The sequence below is a fragment of the Phaseolus vulgaris genome, chromosome 1 (genome assembly GCF_051622355.1).
Source record: "Phaseolus vulgaris cultivar YP4 chromosome 1, ASM5162235v1, whole genome shotgun sequence".
Taxonomy (NCBI): domain Eukaryota; kingdom Viridiplantae; phylum Streptophyta; class Magnoliopsida; order Fabales; family Fabaceae; genus Phaseolus; species Phaseolus vulgaris.
In genome coordinates, this window is record NC_143498.1 from 39,130,552 (window position 1) to 39,149,330 (window position 18,779).

Below are 18,779 nucleotides of genomic sequence, written 5' to 3' on the forward strand. Positions count from 1 at the left end.
ATTTATATTTATATTATAATAAAATAAGTAATTAATTATATAACATGATATAAATAATAATAATAATTACAATATTAGTAAATATATAAAATGATAATTAAAATAAAAATAAAAATAAAAATTTTATTAAATAATTACTGTAATAAAATAATTAAAAAAATTATAAATAATAAATTATAATGATAAAAGTGAATAAAATTAAATATAATAGTAATAATAGTAATATTAAAATTATTAAATAATTATAAAATTATATAATTATCTTAACTTTAGATAAATTTAAATTATAACAATATAATATAAGCAAATTAGTTAATTTATATATATACGTATTATTTTATAATTTTTAAAAATTGATTATGTCTATTAAATAACTTAAAATTTTAATAAACTTTCTATTTATTTTATATTTATTTACCTTAATTTAAATAATTTCATTTTTACCAAATTAAATTTAAACTATAATTTCGTTCTTACCAAATAGTTATGTAACCAAGACTAATAATAAAGGAATCAAATATTTAGTACTTGAGATTTGGTCAACCTACAAACTAAGTTTTTTTGATTTTAAAGTTTTTTAGTTTATGCTCATTTTTTAGTTTATTTTGCATAAAAATTAAATCCCTCCTAACAACAACCTTGTGGGTTCACTAGTGTAGAAAACTCATTTACATTACACTTTTGATGTTGAATGGCCAAAAAACAACTGTAAACAATATGTACAATGATATTTTGGTAACTAAATGCAGACTTAAATTTTTTATATCATTCATTATTGCACCTAATGTAGAAATGACTATCTACATTAGTTATGGTGAACTAATGTAAAAAGTTTGACTTCTTTTAAAAAACTTCATTCATGACACTTCTTCTTTTGTGTCATTACTCATTTGTCTTCTTCTTTGTTCATGATTCGTGTTGTCACTTTTGCGTCCGTCTCTGAGCTTGATGTCACATCCATCCATATTTGTCATCCATGTGTCACCCACTCCCCCTACCTAGTCGACACACCAGGTCGTTCTTGCTCCCACCTCTTGTCTCTTCTCGTGTCCCATGTTGTGTCATATTTTGCGATTGTTATTGTCCCATACACTGCCCACAGTTGCACTGAATCGCCCTACATGTTGCTTTGTTGTTGTTACATGTTGGAAAGGTCATTTTGTTATCTTTTTTTGTTGCACGTTTAAAAATTCTTCCCACCACTCAAACATGTTTTTTATATTATGAACCGACATAAAATATATTACAAGAAAATTTGTTATTACCTATTGCAAAAGTCTATAAATAATAATAAAAAAATGACAAATAAACAAAGGCAAGGAAGTTACGGATTATGAAAATAAAATTATAAATAAACTGGATATAAGTAACTACTACCAGTAGATTTTAAAAGTAAATTAATGGTATTCGTAAGTAATATTAATATGTAGTTATATATATGTATATTACTTATGAATTTATCCGTATTTAATTATCTATGAATTTATTCATACATAAACCTATGAATTTATTCATATATAAACCTGTGAATTTGTTCATATGTAACTACATATGATAAATCCGTTTCTTTCAAAATGAAATTTTATTTTTCAATTGTGCGTTAGTTGACTTACAAATTAATTAAAAAGTCAGTTATTGAAATATGTTAAATTATATATAAACATCAGAAGAGAATATTCAAGCGTATGTGTGTTTTGATTCGTAATCAAAATTTATGTATTATCTAACAGCTTTACGCCAACTAAATCTGATTATTATTATTAATAAAATATTATTATTATTAATATTATTGTTAATCAGATTAATATAATAATTATTATTATTAGTGGGAACACAGACACTTAAGTGTTTATTTATTCGTATTTTTCATTTATATTATTTATATATTATTTAATTTTAATCAATATTAAATTATATGAGAAGTCATGTAAATTATCTAAGTGCACCACTGATAATAGTTTTATTAAGATTTTACATTAATTTTTTTATATTTTTATTTTATTGTTTTGTGAATATTAAATTTTGATTTGATTTGAGTGTAATGTTGAACTTTGTAAGGTTATCAAGATTAAGATTAAGGCTTAAAAAAATTGGAGCAGCAAACAATGTCAAAACATAATGCAGATGGTAATGTTCTTCAAGATCTTCCCATTTCAAGTTTAGACTAACTTTAATGTTCATCAAATGCCTTATGCAATGGTTGTATATTAGAAGTTGTAGAATATATCACCATATCAATTGGATTCGCGTCTTCCATGACAAAGAAGTTGAAAAAAATAAAATAATAAACTAACTAAATACAAATTACCAAACTTCCAATTTATGTAATATCTAATAGATCAAAGCAACAATAGGCATAAAAGTTTTGCCCGCAAACTGGGCTTAGGATTCACTAAATTTAACATCTTATTTAAAAATTATTATTCACCAAATTATCCATTATTAATTTTTTTACAATATCTTTGGCGACTTGATTGATCACTAAAATTTACAAGAACACTACTAAATACATAAATCTGACATGAAAACAAAATAACTTGCCAAAAATAATTCAGGATCCAAAATTTTCATATAAAAGAAAAAAAAACTCAAAAATCTTCCATTGCTTTGTTAGGTGTGTACTTTTGGAGTGGAACGCAAGGAAATCGCTCAAATTAAACCAGAATTGAGAGAGAATTGAATGGTAAATGAAAACTCAAATCTGTCAATAAACATTTTCATACAAAAATATAATAAAAATTAAGAAAGCAATAGAAACAAAAATGTTCAAATCCTATAATAGTGAATGAAATGAAACTTTGAAACTTCTTTTATAAAACTCTGAATCTGTACTAATTATCCTATTCATTTACATCTCAAACCTCAAGAGCCATTGAAACATTTCACCGATTTTATTCCCAAATGGTTGGCTTTCGCATCATAATCTCCACCTAAGCAACGTGGTTTCGACGACTACTGCGAACAAAGAACCTTCCAAAACTTCAAAACGACATCGAGAGCCATTGAAACATTTCACCGATTTTATCCCTAAACGGTTGGCAAGTTAATCTCCACTAAGCGATGTGGCTTCGACGTCTATTGCCAGTAAAGAACCTTCCCGAACTTCAAAACACATAGTATTTGAAACAACCTTCTATTAAATAGTATTAATTTTAAATAATAAAAATTAAAAAGTAACCAAATATGAACAAAAAAACAAGCATAACTTGCTCATATCCTTTTTCTTTCTCTCGCACTTGCAACCATTTGTTCGGGTTCCTCTCTCTTTGGGTATTGCTGATTCTCTTTAACTTTAGGTGTTCTCTGACTCTGAGGGACACTGCAACTGAACTCTTTGGTGAGTATTTGTGGTTTCAATTTGATTGCTTCCATGTCGAACTCTCCTCTTAATTGCCTTACAAAATGAGACGCGTCTCTGCTTCGAACGCTTTCGGAAGTGTGAAGAGGAGGAAACAATGGTGGTTGTTGTTGTACAGTGGTGATTGAAGAGGGACTGAGATGGGTGAGAGTAGGAGAAGAACATGGAGCATAAAGGAAGAGGGTTCAAGATGTGTAAAAAATTTATTACCATTTTTTTCTTTGGAGTCGAAATATAAAAGAGAAAAGAAAGTGGATGTAACCGGTGAAAACTACTCATTCGTAAGGAGTGAATGTAACTGGTGAAAACTACTCATTCAAACCAACCACTGAAAACTACTCATTCAAACCAACCACTGAAAACTACTTTATGTAACCGCTCAGTAATAATGGAAAATGAGAAAATGACAATATACTCCAGAATTTTCAAAATTGCTCACTTTTGACGACTACTTAGTTTCCTAATATTTATCTCTCATAAAACAGACACTCCCTCACATTATGCAATTAATTTACAAAATAAATTATCTCTTTCAATTCAAAACGGTTGCTGCATTTATTTTTTAAATTTATTTCTCTCTCATAAAACAGACACATTCTCTCTCATTATACAATTAATTTTCAAAATAAATTATCTCTTTTAATTCAAAACGGTTGCTCCATTTATTTTAAATATTTTAAAAAAATAAGAAATGAGAAGAATTCCCTTTATATATAGGTATAGATTTATATATAGGTATAGATTAATAATGATAATAATATTATTATTATTATTAATAATAAAAAGATTAATACTAATAATATTAATAAAAAATAATATTAATAATATTATACTCAAGAAAATTATTAAATAAAAATTATTTTTTTTAAACTAAAATAATTAATTATTATATTGAATAAAATATATATCTTTATATTATTAATTATTTAATATTTATATTTATATTATAATAAAATAATTAATTAATTATATAATATAATATAATATAAATAATAATAATTATTAAAATATTAGAAAATATATAAAATGATAATAAAAATAAAAATATTAATAATAAATTTATGAATTAATAACTGTAATAAAATAATTATTAAATTATAAATAATAAATTATAATGATAAAATTAAATAAAATTAAATATATAATAATAGTAAAATTAAAATTATTAAATAATTATAAAATTATATAATTATCTTAACTTTAGTTAAATTTAAATTATAACAATATAAGCTAATTAGTTATTTTATATATATATATACATATTATTTTTATAATTTTTAAAAATTCATTATATCTATTAAATAAGTTACAATTTTAATAAACTTTCTATTTATTTTATATTTATTTACCTTAATTTAAATAATTTCGTTCTTACCAAATTAAATTTAAACTATAAAATTGTCTCCGGTATAAAGAAAATAAATTGCTTGCATTGCTTCTGAGAAAATCTGTGGGTCCCACCTTTCTGATCTCATCAATGATGAACGCGTTATCTTTTTCCACACACCTCACTTGATCTGTGCCAACTATTAGTTCTCGGATCTCCACTGTCACCAAAGCAAAAATACTATAATCAATATATGCTAATAATTACTTAATTAGTTCACTTCATAAATTTCACATGACATTTTTATTTAATAAATAACTAATAATACTAACTGAGTTAAAGTTAAAAGGAAGGAACACCTCATAAAATGAGTGTGTATGTTGAAGAAAGTTTTAGTAACATTTGTGAGAATAATGTAAATAGGAAGGAGTAGTTTCCACGACGAGCCAATTGAATTGACCAGGCCAAGTCAATTTGGCACAATAGACTCTTCCCTCTCATACCTACTGGTCAAGCACCTCCAGGTCCCATTTTGCTTACTTTTTATCTTTTGACACGTTCAATTCTGAAATTAAAAGCCAAAACCCACCTTTTTTTTTCTTTTTGGTCTATTATTCTAACAATTTTAATATTAAGATTAATATCTGGTCTTGTAACAACTTCAGAAAACAAAGACACATGTCTGAAAATTCCACACTCTGGATTCTCTATCTCAGTTTTCTTTGCCTATAACTCTATTCTCTGTTCTCTGTTCTCCCAAAGATACACTTTTTTTTCCTCATCCCCACTTAAGGGTAGAAAAAAAGACCATTTCTCCATCTCCAGCATAATTTGTAACTCATAGTTAGGTAAAGAAGACTTCTTTTTTCTTTTTTTTCATTTCCTGATTTGATTTCATTGATGTGGTGTATATAATTTTTCACTCCATGATTTTGATTCCATGAATTGTACAGATTCTGCAGAATGAAGGTTGAAATTGAAGGCAACCAGAGTGACTGTGCTGAATCTCAGGGAGTGTCTGGAACAGATGAATCTGTTTCCAGCCAACCAGAAAATAGAAGATTGGAATCCAAGAAGAAACTGAAGAAAGTGAGGTCGATAAGAAGGCTTGTAAGACTGCCAAGCAAGAGATCATCCACTAGAGGGAGACCCCAATATGATCATCTCTCCATTCCCTCATCAGTTAGCACAGATAATTTGGAGGGGGTAACACCACTTGATATGGCAGATGCATCACCACATTACATGAAGGGTACCAGCAGTTCTCATGCAAAGGATAGTGTTCAGGTAATTTTTTGATTTTGAAGATTCTGAATTTGTAAAAGTGATTTGGAATTTTGAATGGTTTTCAATTGTTGGTAGAATAGTAAGAATAAGAAAAATACAATGCTGCTTTTGGGCAGAATACACAAAGACTATTGTTCAGTAAGAAGACTTTGGGAAGAATGTCTACTTTGAAACTGAAGAGGAGTCTGACCAGAAAAGTATCTGGAAGGACTGAACCAAAGAGGAAACTGAAGCCTTCTAGATCAATCATATTTGTAACTGTCAAGGGCCAAAAGTCAACAAGAAAGTCATCTGAATCTAGTTATGGCAGTGATAGCAAGAATTGGAGAAGTGCAAGTGATGTTGATAACAAAACCCAGAGAGTCATTACCAGAAGATTAAGCTTGAAGCCTGTGAGGATCTTAGCAAAGATTCCCAGTTTCAAATCAAAGAATTCTCAATCCCCAGACACAAACTTGGTTAGAGCCACTTGCTCTTCTGCTCTGAAGGATTCCCATTTTCCTGACCACATTGACATCCCTCAAGAGGAAAGTGACTCTCAAGGAGTATCAGCTGTTGTGAAGGTTTGTCCATATTCTTACTGCTCACTTCATGGTCACCGCCATGGGAATCTGCCTCCACTGAAGCGCTTTGTGTCAATGAGGAGGCGCACATCCAAGAGCCAAAAGCCAACAAAAATGGATCATCAACCTGTTACTAGATCAAATCAGTTTGGTAATGCAAAGAAAGCCACTCAGAAAACTCAAACTGTCCACACAGAAGGTGGCAAATCTCATTTTCAAAACAAGAAAAAGCTGGCAAGGGACTCATGTATTAGGCCTCATGACACTCCAGAATCCACAGTTACTGAAAGTGTGGAATCAGCATCAACAGATGGAGTCGAGTTTTCTTCTCCTGGTATTGAGATATCGGAGGGAGAAGTAAGCAACACAGGCAAAAATATGGAGACAGATCATGAAGTACTGGAGGTGAGTGCTAGCACTACTGATAAAGCATGTGGAATGCAGGAAAGAGATAAAAAGTCTATCAACATGTGGCAGTTAGTGTACAAGCATGCTGTATTAAGTGACACAAGGAAATGTGAAGACAAGCAGTCCTTTGATGGGAGGGACAAGAAAGGAAAAGAGCAAGATTTCCTTGCAACTAATGAAGTAAACAACTCTAATTGTCGCAATGATTGTGACACAGATCAGGATATGGATGATGAGAATAAGAATGTAATTGAGCTGGTGCAGAAAGCGTTTGATGAAATTCTTCTCCCAGAACCTGAAGACCTCTTTTCTGATGATAATTCCAAATCTGAAGGAACTGATTCAGATGAGGTACTCTTACAAAAAAGTGCAGGCCAGAGAGAATGGAAAACCTCAGAATCCACAGACTCTCCAACAGCACAGAGGACAGGGACCAAATCTGACCAAAGAGCACCGAAAAGCTGGAGCAATCTGAAAAAGTTAATCCTCTGGAAGAGGTTTGTAAAAGCATTAGAGAAGGTAAGAAATATCCACCCTCAACGACCAAGACATTTTCCTTCTGATGCTAACTTTGAAATGGAAAAAGTTTTTCTCAAGCACCAAACAGCAGAAGAGAAAAAACATGCTGAGGAATGGATGCTTGACTATGCACTTCAAAAGGTTATTTCTAAACTAGCACCTGCTCAAAGACGAAGAGTGACACTTTTAGTAGAAGCTTTTGAAACAGTTCAGCCATTTGAAGATGTTGAAAATGGTACACGGTTTTCTGCAACAACGGAGCCTCAATCAAATCCAATTCAATCCCTTGACAGTTCCTCAAATCATAGCAAGGAAGAAGCGTCACTTTCTCATAACAGTACCATGGAACTGGCTGTTACTACTGGTGATGATCCAAAGATAGAAATGCATAATGCTACTATGCTCAAAGAAAGATGTCTTGACTATCCTGAGACCGAGACAGTCAGTAATATACCTGCATTTGGAGATATTGGAGAAGAGTTAAATGGAAAGCAATGCTTAGCCAGCAGTTATGATAATGAGAAGAAGTTATCAAGTGACAATGATAATGTTATTCTTGGAGAGATCAAAGATACCAGATCAAGTTCCTTAAATAAGCCAACTGAATTTACAAGCAGTCATGTGGAGGATTCAACCAATGCAGTAATCAATGATGTTTCAGAAGACTTGCTATCCAGTTTGAATTCAGAAAATCAACATATCAAATCTGAGTCACCTGGAAGAGATGTTGAAACCAAGAATCTGATTGGCGATAATGGTGAAAAGCTTTCCATGTCTAAAAGTTTAATCGTAGAAGGTCTAGTTAGATCACTCAGATCTAACTTGATTGGTTCAGGAGCACCTGCAAATCTATTAGATGAATCATCAGCTGACGGAAAAGAAGGAACTGAAAAAGCTAAGTTGGAAACCGAGAACATTGAAGAGTTCCCTACAAAGCAACAATCTAAAGCTCCTACGAGTGCTGCTGTAGAACCTCAGACCCCTCTGGAGAAACAGAACAACACAGGATTGTGGTACTTGGTGTATAAACACATGGTATCAAATATGGATGAAAGCAATCCCAAGTCACTGATTGATGGTGAAGATGAGAAAGAGTCAAATTTTGATGGAAGTAGAACACGAGGATCTTCCATCTCTCACGAAGATACACCTCTGAGTGATCAAAAGATGCAATTCAAGGACCATGATGTATCTGATCCAGAAGTTGCACTCCAAAAGATTGAAGCCATCAAGATGGTAGAAGAAGCAATTGATTCAATTCTTCCAGATGATCAGGATGACTTAGCAGACAAGGAGCCACTCACTGGCAACCAAATATCAGACAACTCCAAACAATCTGACAGAACTGAAAGAGTGTACAGTGAAGGCCTGACACAAAAAGAAGAAAAGATGGAATCTGGGAATGAAATAACCCAGGAACAGCAAGAAGAATCAGCACCAAAGGAACAAAACAAAACAAACCAGCCATTGTCAAGAAGCTGGAGCAATCTTAAAAAAGTTATCCTTCTTAGGAGATTCATCAAGTCATTGGAAAAAGTAAGGAAGTTCAACCCAAGAGGGCCCAGACATCTACCTCTAGAGGCTGATTCAGAAGCTGAAAAAGTTAACTTAAGGCATCAAGACATGGAAGAAAGAAAAGGAACTGAAGAATGGATGCTTGATTATGCACTTCGACAGGTTGTTTCCAAATTAACCCCGGCTAGGAAAAGAAAAGTGGGGCTGCTAGTGGAAGCTTTTGAAACAGTCATGCCAACCATCAAAAATTAAAATTGGCCAAACTGGCAGAGAGTGAATAGCTTTATATGCAAAATAAACTAAAGCTGGAAGGTAAAAATTACTCTCTTGTCATATGATAAATTTTATTTGAGGCAAACGAATTCTATATGAATGATTTCCATGAAGATTCACGCATTTTAACCAATAGTCTCAAGTTGTGTTCATACTATCTTGATAAATCTGATTCACTGTTTCTTCTAAATGTGCAGGTAAACAAGGAGATATGGATGATCCTAATCCTTTGGGATATCTGGAGTTTTTTGTTTGTGAAAACTTTGTCAGACCTGGTATATTTCGATAGTCTCTTAGGTAAAAAACTTAAGAGTGTTGAATGTTTCACGATTCAGCATCAACAAAAATTAAACACAATTGAATGTTTCACGATTCAGCATCAACAAAAATTAAACACAGTATATATTTCCCCCCTTGTTTCCCATTCATATTTTTCTTGGTGTTCTCAGGTGGATGTTTTGTATAAAAGATTTGCAATACAAATACCATAGACCATTTACATCTTTTTGTGGAACACCTCAGAATGGCCAAATATATATTGCATATTTATACTTTTCTCTTCTGATAGTAAGATTTCTTATCCTGTTATCAAACATTAAAAAATTAGCACAAAATGAAAAGTGATGATTGCCTAATATCTTCTCCTCTTTGGAGTATAACACTGAATTTATTTACATGGACTTAAATAATGTCTTCTGTCTTAATGTCCAATTCTTGTCCATTACATTAGTTACTATATGGGATTAGTCCAACTCCTTCTGCTGATAATCTACAATATGCAAAGTATATAATGCCTAATTTTACTTTGAAAAAGTGTTTTTTTTTTGTTAAAGACGATTATTACTCAAATATAAGGTTAAATAAAACGCATGTTAAAGCCATGCAGTAATGCAATGAAGCTTTGCCCTCTTGATTCTGGCCAACATATTCATGAACAATGACAGTGGTTACTAGCAAGTAGCATCTCCTTAAGAAAGAAAAACCGACAAAAAGAATATCAGTTAACTACTGCCAAAAATCCATTACCCAATCCACAGGACTCGAGTGAGTTTTTGTGTTTCCTTTTAGATTCACTCCAAGTTCTTTAACTGGATTGAGTTGGATCACAAGTTTAGATTTTTTTTTAAAAAAAATATTATAATTTCTAAACATTTTTACAATAAAATTTTAGATTTTTTAAAAATAAATTATATAATTATTATAAATAAAACTAAACAAAAAAACTATAGCTAGAAATTAATAATTAAAACTAAAAAAAATAAATAACAACATTATCAAATAATGAACATCTTTTTACAGTAAGTTTTGGAGATTGAGCTGGGTTTTAGGTTTAATATACATAATTAGACACCTAACTTATAATATAATAGACTGAGTCACTTAGGGTTTAAGTGTAAAGAAAATTAATAAAAAGACCTTCTTTCTTTCCTCTTTCTCTTTTACATTTGCAACATGGGTGGCAAAAGAAGTGAGTCTAAATTGTTTTAGCCTTACTTGGTTTGTCCTCCAAAGGATAGGCTAATGACAACTCGTTATAAATATTTTCTAAATCTTTAATTGATTAGTTAATATTTCAAATTAGTTAAATTAAAAGAATTATTACTTTTATTTGTTAAATTACTCTATTATAATTAATAATGAAAATTTACTTTGTAAGTGTTATTTATTTAAATTATAATATTATTGCATATTTGTATCACTCAAATAATATTATATAAAAAAATTAATATTTTAAATTATTTTTCATTTTAATTGAAAAACACGAATAACTAGCCCATCGAGTTAGAAAGACCAACTCGATCTGTCAAGCCTAACTTGATTTATCATCCTTAATTTGTATTGAGACTTCAATTTATCCCTATGTGGTGGTTAATGGTGGATGGTACAATGATTGACAAATAGTGTTGGTGGAGTCCAATGTGTTGAATTTGGTAGGTGTTAAGATATAGTTTGGAAAGTGCCCAGAGTTTTCCAACATTGTTTTTTATATATTTCCTAAATTACATTATTTGGAAGTTGCCTTGATAAGGCAATCTGAAATAATCCGAATTTTGTATTGCTACAAACTGTACTTTTTCAGAAGGCCACAATTATTATTCAAAAAGTGCAATCTATAATTATAATGGTAGATGTTTTTAATTGCACTAATAGAGAGAAAAAGATCTCATTGGAATTATTTTAGATAAAGCAATTTGAAAGTGTTTTATAAAATTCTAAATAGATTCATTCATAAGGTTCTTCTAGATCACCTAATTTGGAAGATATTTTATAAATTTTGAAATAGTCAATCCGAAAAATATTTTAACAAATTCTTATTGATAAATCTAGACAAATCTAGAATGATGTCGTCAAGTGTTATAGATTATGTGGTTTGAAGGTTTTTTTTGACACTTTTGGACCATTTGTTCCGAAATGTAATTATCTTTCTGAATATAATAAATTGTTTGACAAAACTGCAACAGGTAATCAATTTTTGAGTAAAATATCAAATAAAAGTTGATATATTGATTGATATGGATAAAGTTGGTGATATTATGAAATTTGGTTAAGCTACAAATTCATTAGTTAAAGGGAATTGCAATGATGTTTTAACAACAAACATGACAAATAATGCATTTTATTGTTTTTACTCAAAATGTGAGCAAGTAATGCATACATATGTTGTAACGTATTTGTGTAAACATTTGGTACATGGGAAGACTTACTTGAATTGAGGGATAATCTTTTAGTTTGAATTTGTCATTGTCATTTTGAGGTGAGAAACAACTGACAATCAATAAGGAAGGAAAGACATATGTGTTGTTAGGTGTGAAAAAAGTGGCAAATACATGCGTTACAAAAGGAATTTATAGTGGAGCAAAAAAATGTGATTGTCCTTCTAACTTGAGTGGAAACCCAATGAAAAATGGTGGATGAGTTGTATTAATTGGTCATCCACATGATAGAAGATTAAGAAGTAATTAGAAATATATGTTTGTTGACATGACTAAGTTTAATGAAGTCTATAAGTATTCTATTAACTTTGAAGGAGTACAATGAAGATAATGTCACAACTGTAAAATAAATTACAATGTGATGTATGAATATGAAAGATTAGAAAGAGGATAAAAAATTATAATGTAACAACTAATAAGTTTAACGAGAGTTTAGGAGTTGTTAGAGATAATTTTTTTTGACACATCAAATTCAGTGAAATTACTAAATACATCTAATATAGTTGTGTTAATAAATAATACATACACAACTAACATGTATACGTTATATTTACTTAAGATTGTTGATGTGATATCCTCATATACATCACACAACCAACTAAGACACATATGTCCACCTCAACAATGTCCACTTTTTATGAATGCATCCTTATGCTACACTAGAAGTTATGTTGTAGTTGTTGCATCTAAAGTGACATGTATACAATACTCTTTATTTATAAGGATGTAAAGTAGTGATGACACATCATTCAATATGATGACCATCAATTAGAAAAATATAAGTTATTGATCTCCTTATATAATCTCTTCACTAATACAAAAATCTTATGTTCAGTATATAACTAAAAGTGCAGAAGGATAATAACCTAAAATTCTTCACTACAATCTTAATATAATTGTGTGGAACACCAAATTTATTTAGTTTATCCCATGAAACACCAACTTCAAGTTCCCACAATCTTACAAAACCCACATTAAATATCTATTACAAACAAACTCAAAATATAATAATTATAAATTTCACTAAATACATTTTTTTTATCTCACAAATTTTGAACAACATAATCTAGATACATTGTCAGCACATAGGTATCTTCAGACCCTTGGGAAATATTTGTCAAGATGTACCCATTGTGCATCCTGTGCATACACATCTTATAATCTATATGAGCAACTGAAGTAAAAAGGTCTCTCACGTTCAATGGGTTGAGAAACAACACCCTTTATTCTAACTATATCTATATGTACAAATACAAAATCATACACATTAGAAAAATAATATACAATTGCATTTTGGAAAACTAAATCTTAAAAATGTATCTAAAAAGTTGAATCCAAAAAATGCATTATAAAAAAAGTAAATTTCAACAGATTTGAGAAACTATTTGAATTATTATAACATAACCATTAAATGCACTTACACAAAACTAAATTCAAAACACTTTTATAGATTACATAATTTATAAATACCTTTTAAATTGTTCCATCATAAACAATCAATATAATTTTTCATCTTTTGGATAGAATGTATTTTAATTTGAAAAAAAAAATATTATACAAAATCAAAACAAGAAAACTGTTGTTTAGGATGAATGGAGAAATTATGGAGTAGAATCATGTTTGGACTTGTGTAAGATCCTAACACTCACCACTAACCACTAACCACTAACCGGACCTATTATCACCAAGTCCTTCATATTTTAAATTTAGAATAATTGTTTCTTCCTACACTTCCATAGCTTCTTCAACCACTTCATAGGAAAAAAATATTTTATCCTTAAAAAATGTTTTAAACTCTATAATTTGGAAATGTATTTTTTTTTCTATTTACACATATTAGACTAGGAAAAAATTATTTTATGCTTAAAAAATATTTCAAATTCTATAATTTAGAAACGTATTTTTTTTTCTATTTACACCTATTACTGTATAATCTATCAAAATATTTAAAAAAAAAATACATTTTAGATTACTGAACCTCGAAGATATTCATGAGTATTTTTGGATTCTGTAATCAATAAATACCTTTGAGATTATTCTATAATCTTAAATGTATTTTTCTTTAAAAAAAAACACATTCTGATTATATAATTTAAAAGATATTTCAAATCCAAAAATATCTTCAAGATTTTATAATTTAAAGTTTTTCAAAATATCCATTCTAAAATAAAAAATATTTTTAATATTTTAAGAAGTAAGAAAGTATAGAAATACAATAAAAAAAATTCAGCCATTTAATCATTAGTTTCATGAGATGGTATGGGATTCTGAGTTTTATTTGCCGATAATAATATATCATTGATATTTTTCATTTCAACCAAATGAATGGTCTCGAATAAATTACTTCAGTTATAAATTTTAAAACAATATGCTTTCAATATAGCATTTATTTTATTATAATTGATATTGATTATATGTTATTAGTTTGTTTTATACCATTTTCATATAGTAGTTAATGGTAATTGATATTATTTTAATTGACTTTTCTTAACTTAATTTGTATGTCTTTTTTTTTAGAAAGAATTAACTAAGTTATCATTACAAATTTTTTAAAATATATTTAAAGATATAACTCAATTATCTTACCTGTTTTTAAAAGAACAACTGAGGGATAAGAAACTAAATTGTTAGGATAATTGTTGTAATACACCTACTTATTTTTTTAGAAGAATTTAAAACTACATATTTTTTAAAATAGACTAAAAAATATAACTTGGTAATGTGTTTAAAATTACAACTATATAATTTTAATTTGATTAATATTAATGTGTTTTATTTATGATATTATGTGATGATATATATCTTCATTATGTGATGAAGGTTCCACTGTAGAAAAATAGTAGAGATCTACTTAAAAATTTATACAATTATATAATTGACGTTAGTTAGTTGATTACAAATCTTAACTAAAACAAATTTACTAATGTGTTTCCATGACATATTGATTGTATTAATAATTATAACTAATTGAACTCATTAGATTTGTTTAATTGATAATTAACTTTACATAATGTTTTTCCCCCTACTAAAACACGAATTTGAGTGTTAAAAACTTAATCACTTCATCAACTATAAGATTTTTTAAATTATGTTTTTGGTCTAAAATATGTAACAAGATAAGATATACGAACTGGGTTTTAATAAAGGGACCTAGCTAGGGAAGAAAGGGATATTCCTCTTCACCCTTTTTGATTCCCAAATCCAGACACTGCAGTTGCAGAGACAGCGAATTTTATCTTTATCCACAACCATAACCAGAGTAAAATCCACTTCACTCTTTTGAGTTCCTCTTCATTTTACACCAATTTCGAGTTCTCTCAAGGTAATCAAATCAATCACTTACCATCTTTGCAATTTGCGTTTTTATTGCCTGGGATGTTATGTTGTGTTTCCCATTTTTCTACATTTTGATGTGGGCATGAGTTAAATGATCGTTAGTATCTTCAGAGGGCGTGAAAGGTAACAACTTTAAGTGCCCTTCGTAGTAATTTGCTACTACCCACTAATTCACCCTGTTTCGCATTGTGTTGATGCCTGCTTGTGAAATTCAGAATTTTTTTCTGTTTCTCTTGTCACATTCTTCTGATCCACAAAGTTTTGAAATTGGGTTAATGACAATGAATCATAAAGAATTACTTGCTTGAGGAACTGTATGCTTTGTTATAAATCAAAACGCAAGGCAAATGAGTGGATTTTTACTAACGGCAATCATATTTTTCCTCTTTCGCAAAAGATTATAACAAACCAGGCTCTTCAAAGGGCTTTGGGAATATGTGTTCAATATTTTAAGGTCATGAAATATGAGTGATTTGAACTCTTCATTGTGATTTGATACCCTAGCCAGTTGGTATTCCTGTATTTTTTCTTAAGTAAAATAATTTATATATATGCTTATCGTCCATTTCTCTGAGTGGGTTTACTCCTGTCCTTTTGTTGATTTTTATTTGTGAGATTTATTTTTTACTGATGTATGCTCGTAGTATTACAAGTATTTACTCTTGATTACTTGCTTTTGATTCACAATGTTGGAAATAATGTTGATGAGTCCTTGAATCATTATTACTTGCTTGATGAAGTAAGTATTTTATTATTATTCAAAGTGAAATGTAATTGATGGGGTTTTAATTCTTGTTTCAGGAGTGTGCTCAAAGTAGTTTGAGGATCCTCTGATTGAGATGGCTCAATTGCTATCATCGTCTTACTCCTTGACTATTTGCTCTAGAAATAAACCTTACTTAAAACCTTTTATGCAATGCTCAACACCTTTTTCTATTGCGGTTTCTTGTAAGAATTCTAAACCTTCATCTAGAGGGTTTTTCTTGCAAGAACAGAAGCTAAGAAAAGGTTCTCTAGTAGTACATGCTGCTGCAGTTTCAACTAGCCCGGAAACCCCAGTTCAAACTAGCTCTGGTGACCCTTTTAGACCACAGAGAGTCATGGTCATTGGTGGAGATGGATACTGTGGTTGGGCAACTGCCCTCCACCTTTCTAACAAGGGTTATGAGGTTGCTATTGTTGACAGCCTTGTGCGACGACTTTTTGATCACCAGCTTGGACTGGAGTCTCTAACACCAATATCCTCCATCCAGAATCGTCTTCAGTGTTGGAGATCTCTCACTGGGAAAAATATTGAGCTCTACGTTGGAGACATATGTGATTTTGAGTTCTTATCTGAAACCTTCAAGACATATGAACCTGATGCTGTCGTCCACTTTGGGGAACAGCGGTCTGCTCCTTACTCTATGATTGATCGGTCAAGAGCTGTGTATACCCAGCAAAACAATGTTATTGGGACACTGAATGTGCTCTTTGCCATAAAAGAGTTCAGAGAGCAGTGTCATCTAGTTAAGCTTGGGACCATGGGTGAGTATGGGACTCCAAATATTGATATTGAGGAGGGTTATATTACCATTACTCACAATGGAAGGACAGACACTTTACCTTATCCCAAGCAAGCTAGCTCTTTCTATCATCTAAGCAAGGTACATGATTCACATAACATAGCTTTCACTTGCAAGGCTTGGGGCATTCGAGCAACTGATTTGAATCAAGGAGTGGTATATGGGGTAAGGACAGATGAGACTGCACTGCATGAAGATCTGTATAACAGGTTTGATTACGATGGAATATTTGGAACTGCATTGAATCGGTTCTGTGTTCAGGCTGCTGTTGGTCATCCACTGACTGTGTATGGTAAAGGAGGCCAGGTAACATACTCATATTCTTATGTTTATTTGTCATTGATACGCAGAAGAGTGACTTTTGATGATTGTTATGGCAAGCATTTGGCAATATTTCAACTGGGGCATGTTTATATTGTGTGTATTGTCTAGACCACTGAGGGGAATCAAAGAGCATCGATGGAGCTTCCTTCAAGGGGCTCCACATTTTTCTTTCGAACTTATAAGTAACTGTATTAAACTAGTCATGCTTTTTGGTTCTTGGTAACCTCAAGTTGTCTATATTGCAATGCATTCTAGATATTTGAGACTCATTGATAATAACCGTGAATAGTTCTTGCCTATATTATACATAACTAAATGTTGATTTTATCTTCTCTGCGCACCTTGTTCCTCTGAGATTCTAGCAACGCTCTTTGCTTCTTCTGTTGCTCTATTTTCTTACACTTTTCTCCTAAATTAGTTGTATTGGTCTGATCATGTGTCTACAGAGGAACTTCTGAATTCTCTGATGCTAATTTTTTTTTTGTATTTTATAATACACATATTTCAGACTAGGGGCTTCCTTGACATAAGAGATACAGTTCAATGTGTTGAGCTTGCCATCGCAAACCCTGCAAAGCCCGGGGAGTTCCGAGTCTTCAACCAATTCACTGAGCAGTTTTCAGTCAATCAGCTTGCCAACCTTGTTACCAAAGCTGGTGAGAAGCTAGGCCTTGATGTGAAAACTATCAATGTGCCTAACCCAAGAGTTGAGGCAGAAGAGCATTACTACAACTGCAAAAACACTAAACTAGTCGATCTAGGATTGAGACCACACTTTCTTTCAGATTCGCTCCTTGATTCACTGCTCAACTTTGCTGTTCAGTACAAGGACCGTGTTGACACAAAACAAATTATGCCCAGTGTGTCTTGGAAAAAAATTGGGGTCAAAACAAAAACTGTTACAGCCTAAGAAGGCGTGGGTAGCACATGGCTGCAGGCATAATTGTATATCCTGCATGAATGTGAAAACTAATAATGATGGCAGTTTTAAATTTTTATCATATTAATGGAATATAAAGGGCATCCAAGTGTTGATTGAGCGACATTTACTCACCTTTGAAGTAATATGAAGACATTCTGGTCTGGAAGAGAGGGATCCTGGCTTCAAAAGTTAGGAGGAAAGTGGATTAGACTGGGTTGTAAAATTGTAGTTCTTTTCATGCACAAACAGTTACAAGGAAGGGAAACCGTAATCCACTGGTTTTTCTTACCCAAAGGAGAATATATATTCCTCTTGGTTTTTTATAGGTATTATCTTTGGAAAGTATTTTTATTTGTGATATTGTCAAATTAAGTGCTAGCACCTCTTTCAGTGCCATTTGTATGTGTTTGTGTAATCCTAATTTTTTCATCCACTTCTATGTTATCTATTCTCTCTCCCTTGCTGCACCTTCATGGTTGCTTACATCCCATTTACGTTGTTGCACACCTTCGGCTACTCAGCATGTTGACCAGAAGTTTTCTTCTCCTTCTCCAATAACTTTTTCTTCTTTTTTCCAAACCATCCCACCATTGCTATAGTTAATCTATTTTTTTCACCTTCTGCATTGACTAATCCCGAAAACTTTCAGATTGTTCAATTTGAAAAAC

The 18,779-nt window shown here is 30.8% G+C and overlaps 2 protein-coding genes across 2 annotated transcripts; both read left to right on the forward strand.

Annotated features, from left to right (window-relative positions):
• Positions 1-5,324: 5,324 nt before the first annotated feature.
• On the forward strand, positions 5,325-9,766 carry LOC137813994 (uncharacterized). The gene is made up of 4 exons (XM_068616507.1): positions 5,325-5,533; positions 5,639-5,972; positions 6,089-9,289; positions 9,448-9,766. Exons 2-3 carry the CDS (start codon positions 5,649-5,651, stop codon positions 9,227-9,229), a joined length of 3,465 nt encoding a protein of 1,154 aa, XP_068472608.1. The 5' UTR covers positions 5,325-5,533; positions 5,639-5,648; the 3' UTR covers positions 9,230-9,289; positions 9,448-9,766.
• Positions 9,767-15,019: 5,253 nt separating this feature from the next.
• SQD1 (sulfoquinovosyldiacylglycerol 1) lies at positions 15,020-18,436 on the forward strand. Its single transcript, XM_068616508.2, has 3 exons — positions 15,020-15,286; positions 16,102-17,171; positions 17,698-18,436. Exons 2-3 carry the CDS (start codon positions 16,140-16,142, stop codon positions 18,097-18,099), a joined length of 1,434 nt encoding a protein of 477 aa, XP_068472609.1. The 5' UTR covers positions 15,020-15,286; positions 16,102-16,139; the 3' UTR covers positions 18,100-18,436.
• The last annotated feature ends 343 nt before the right edge of the window (positions 18,437-18,779 follow it).

Excerpts from the sequence above, each read along its gene's own strand:
- LOC137813994 (XM_068616507.1), top strand. The coding sequence starts at position 5,649 with ATGAAGGTTGAAATTGAAGGCAACCAGAGTGACTGTGCTGAATCTCAG. Across the intron at positions 5,973-6,088 it reads ATGCAAAGGATAGTGTTCAG|AATACACAAAGACTATTGTT; the intron begins GTAATTTTTTGA and ends GCTTTTGGGCAG.
- SQD1 (XM_068616508.2), top strand. The coding sequence starts at position 16,140 with ATGGCTCAATTGCTATCATCGTCTTACTCCTTGACTATTTGCTCTAGA. Across the intron at positions 17,172-17,697 it reads TGTATGGTAAAGGAGGCCAG|ACTAGGGGCTTCCTTGACAT; the intron begins GTAACATACTCA and ends CACATATTTCAG.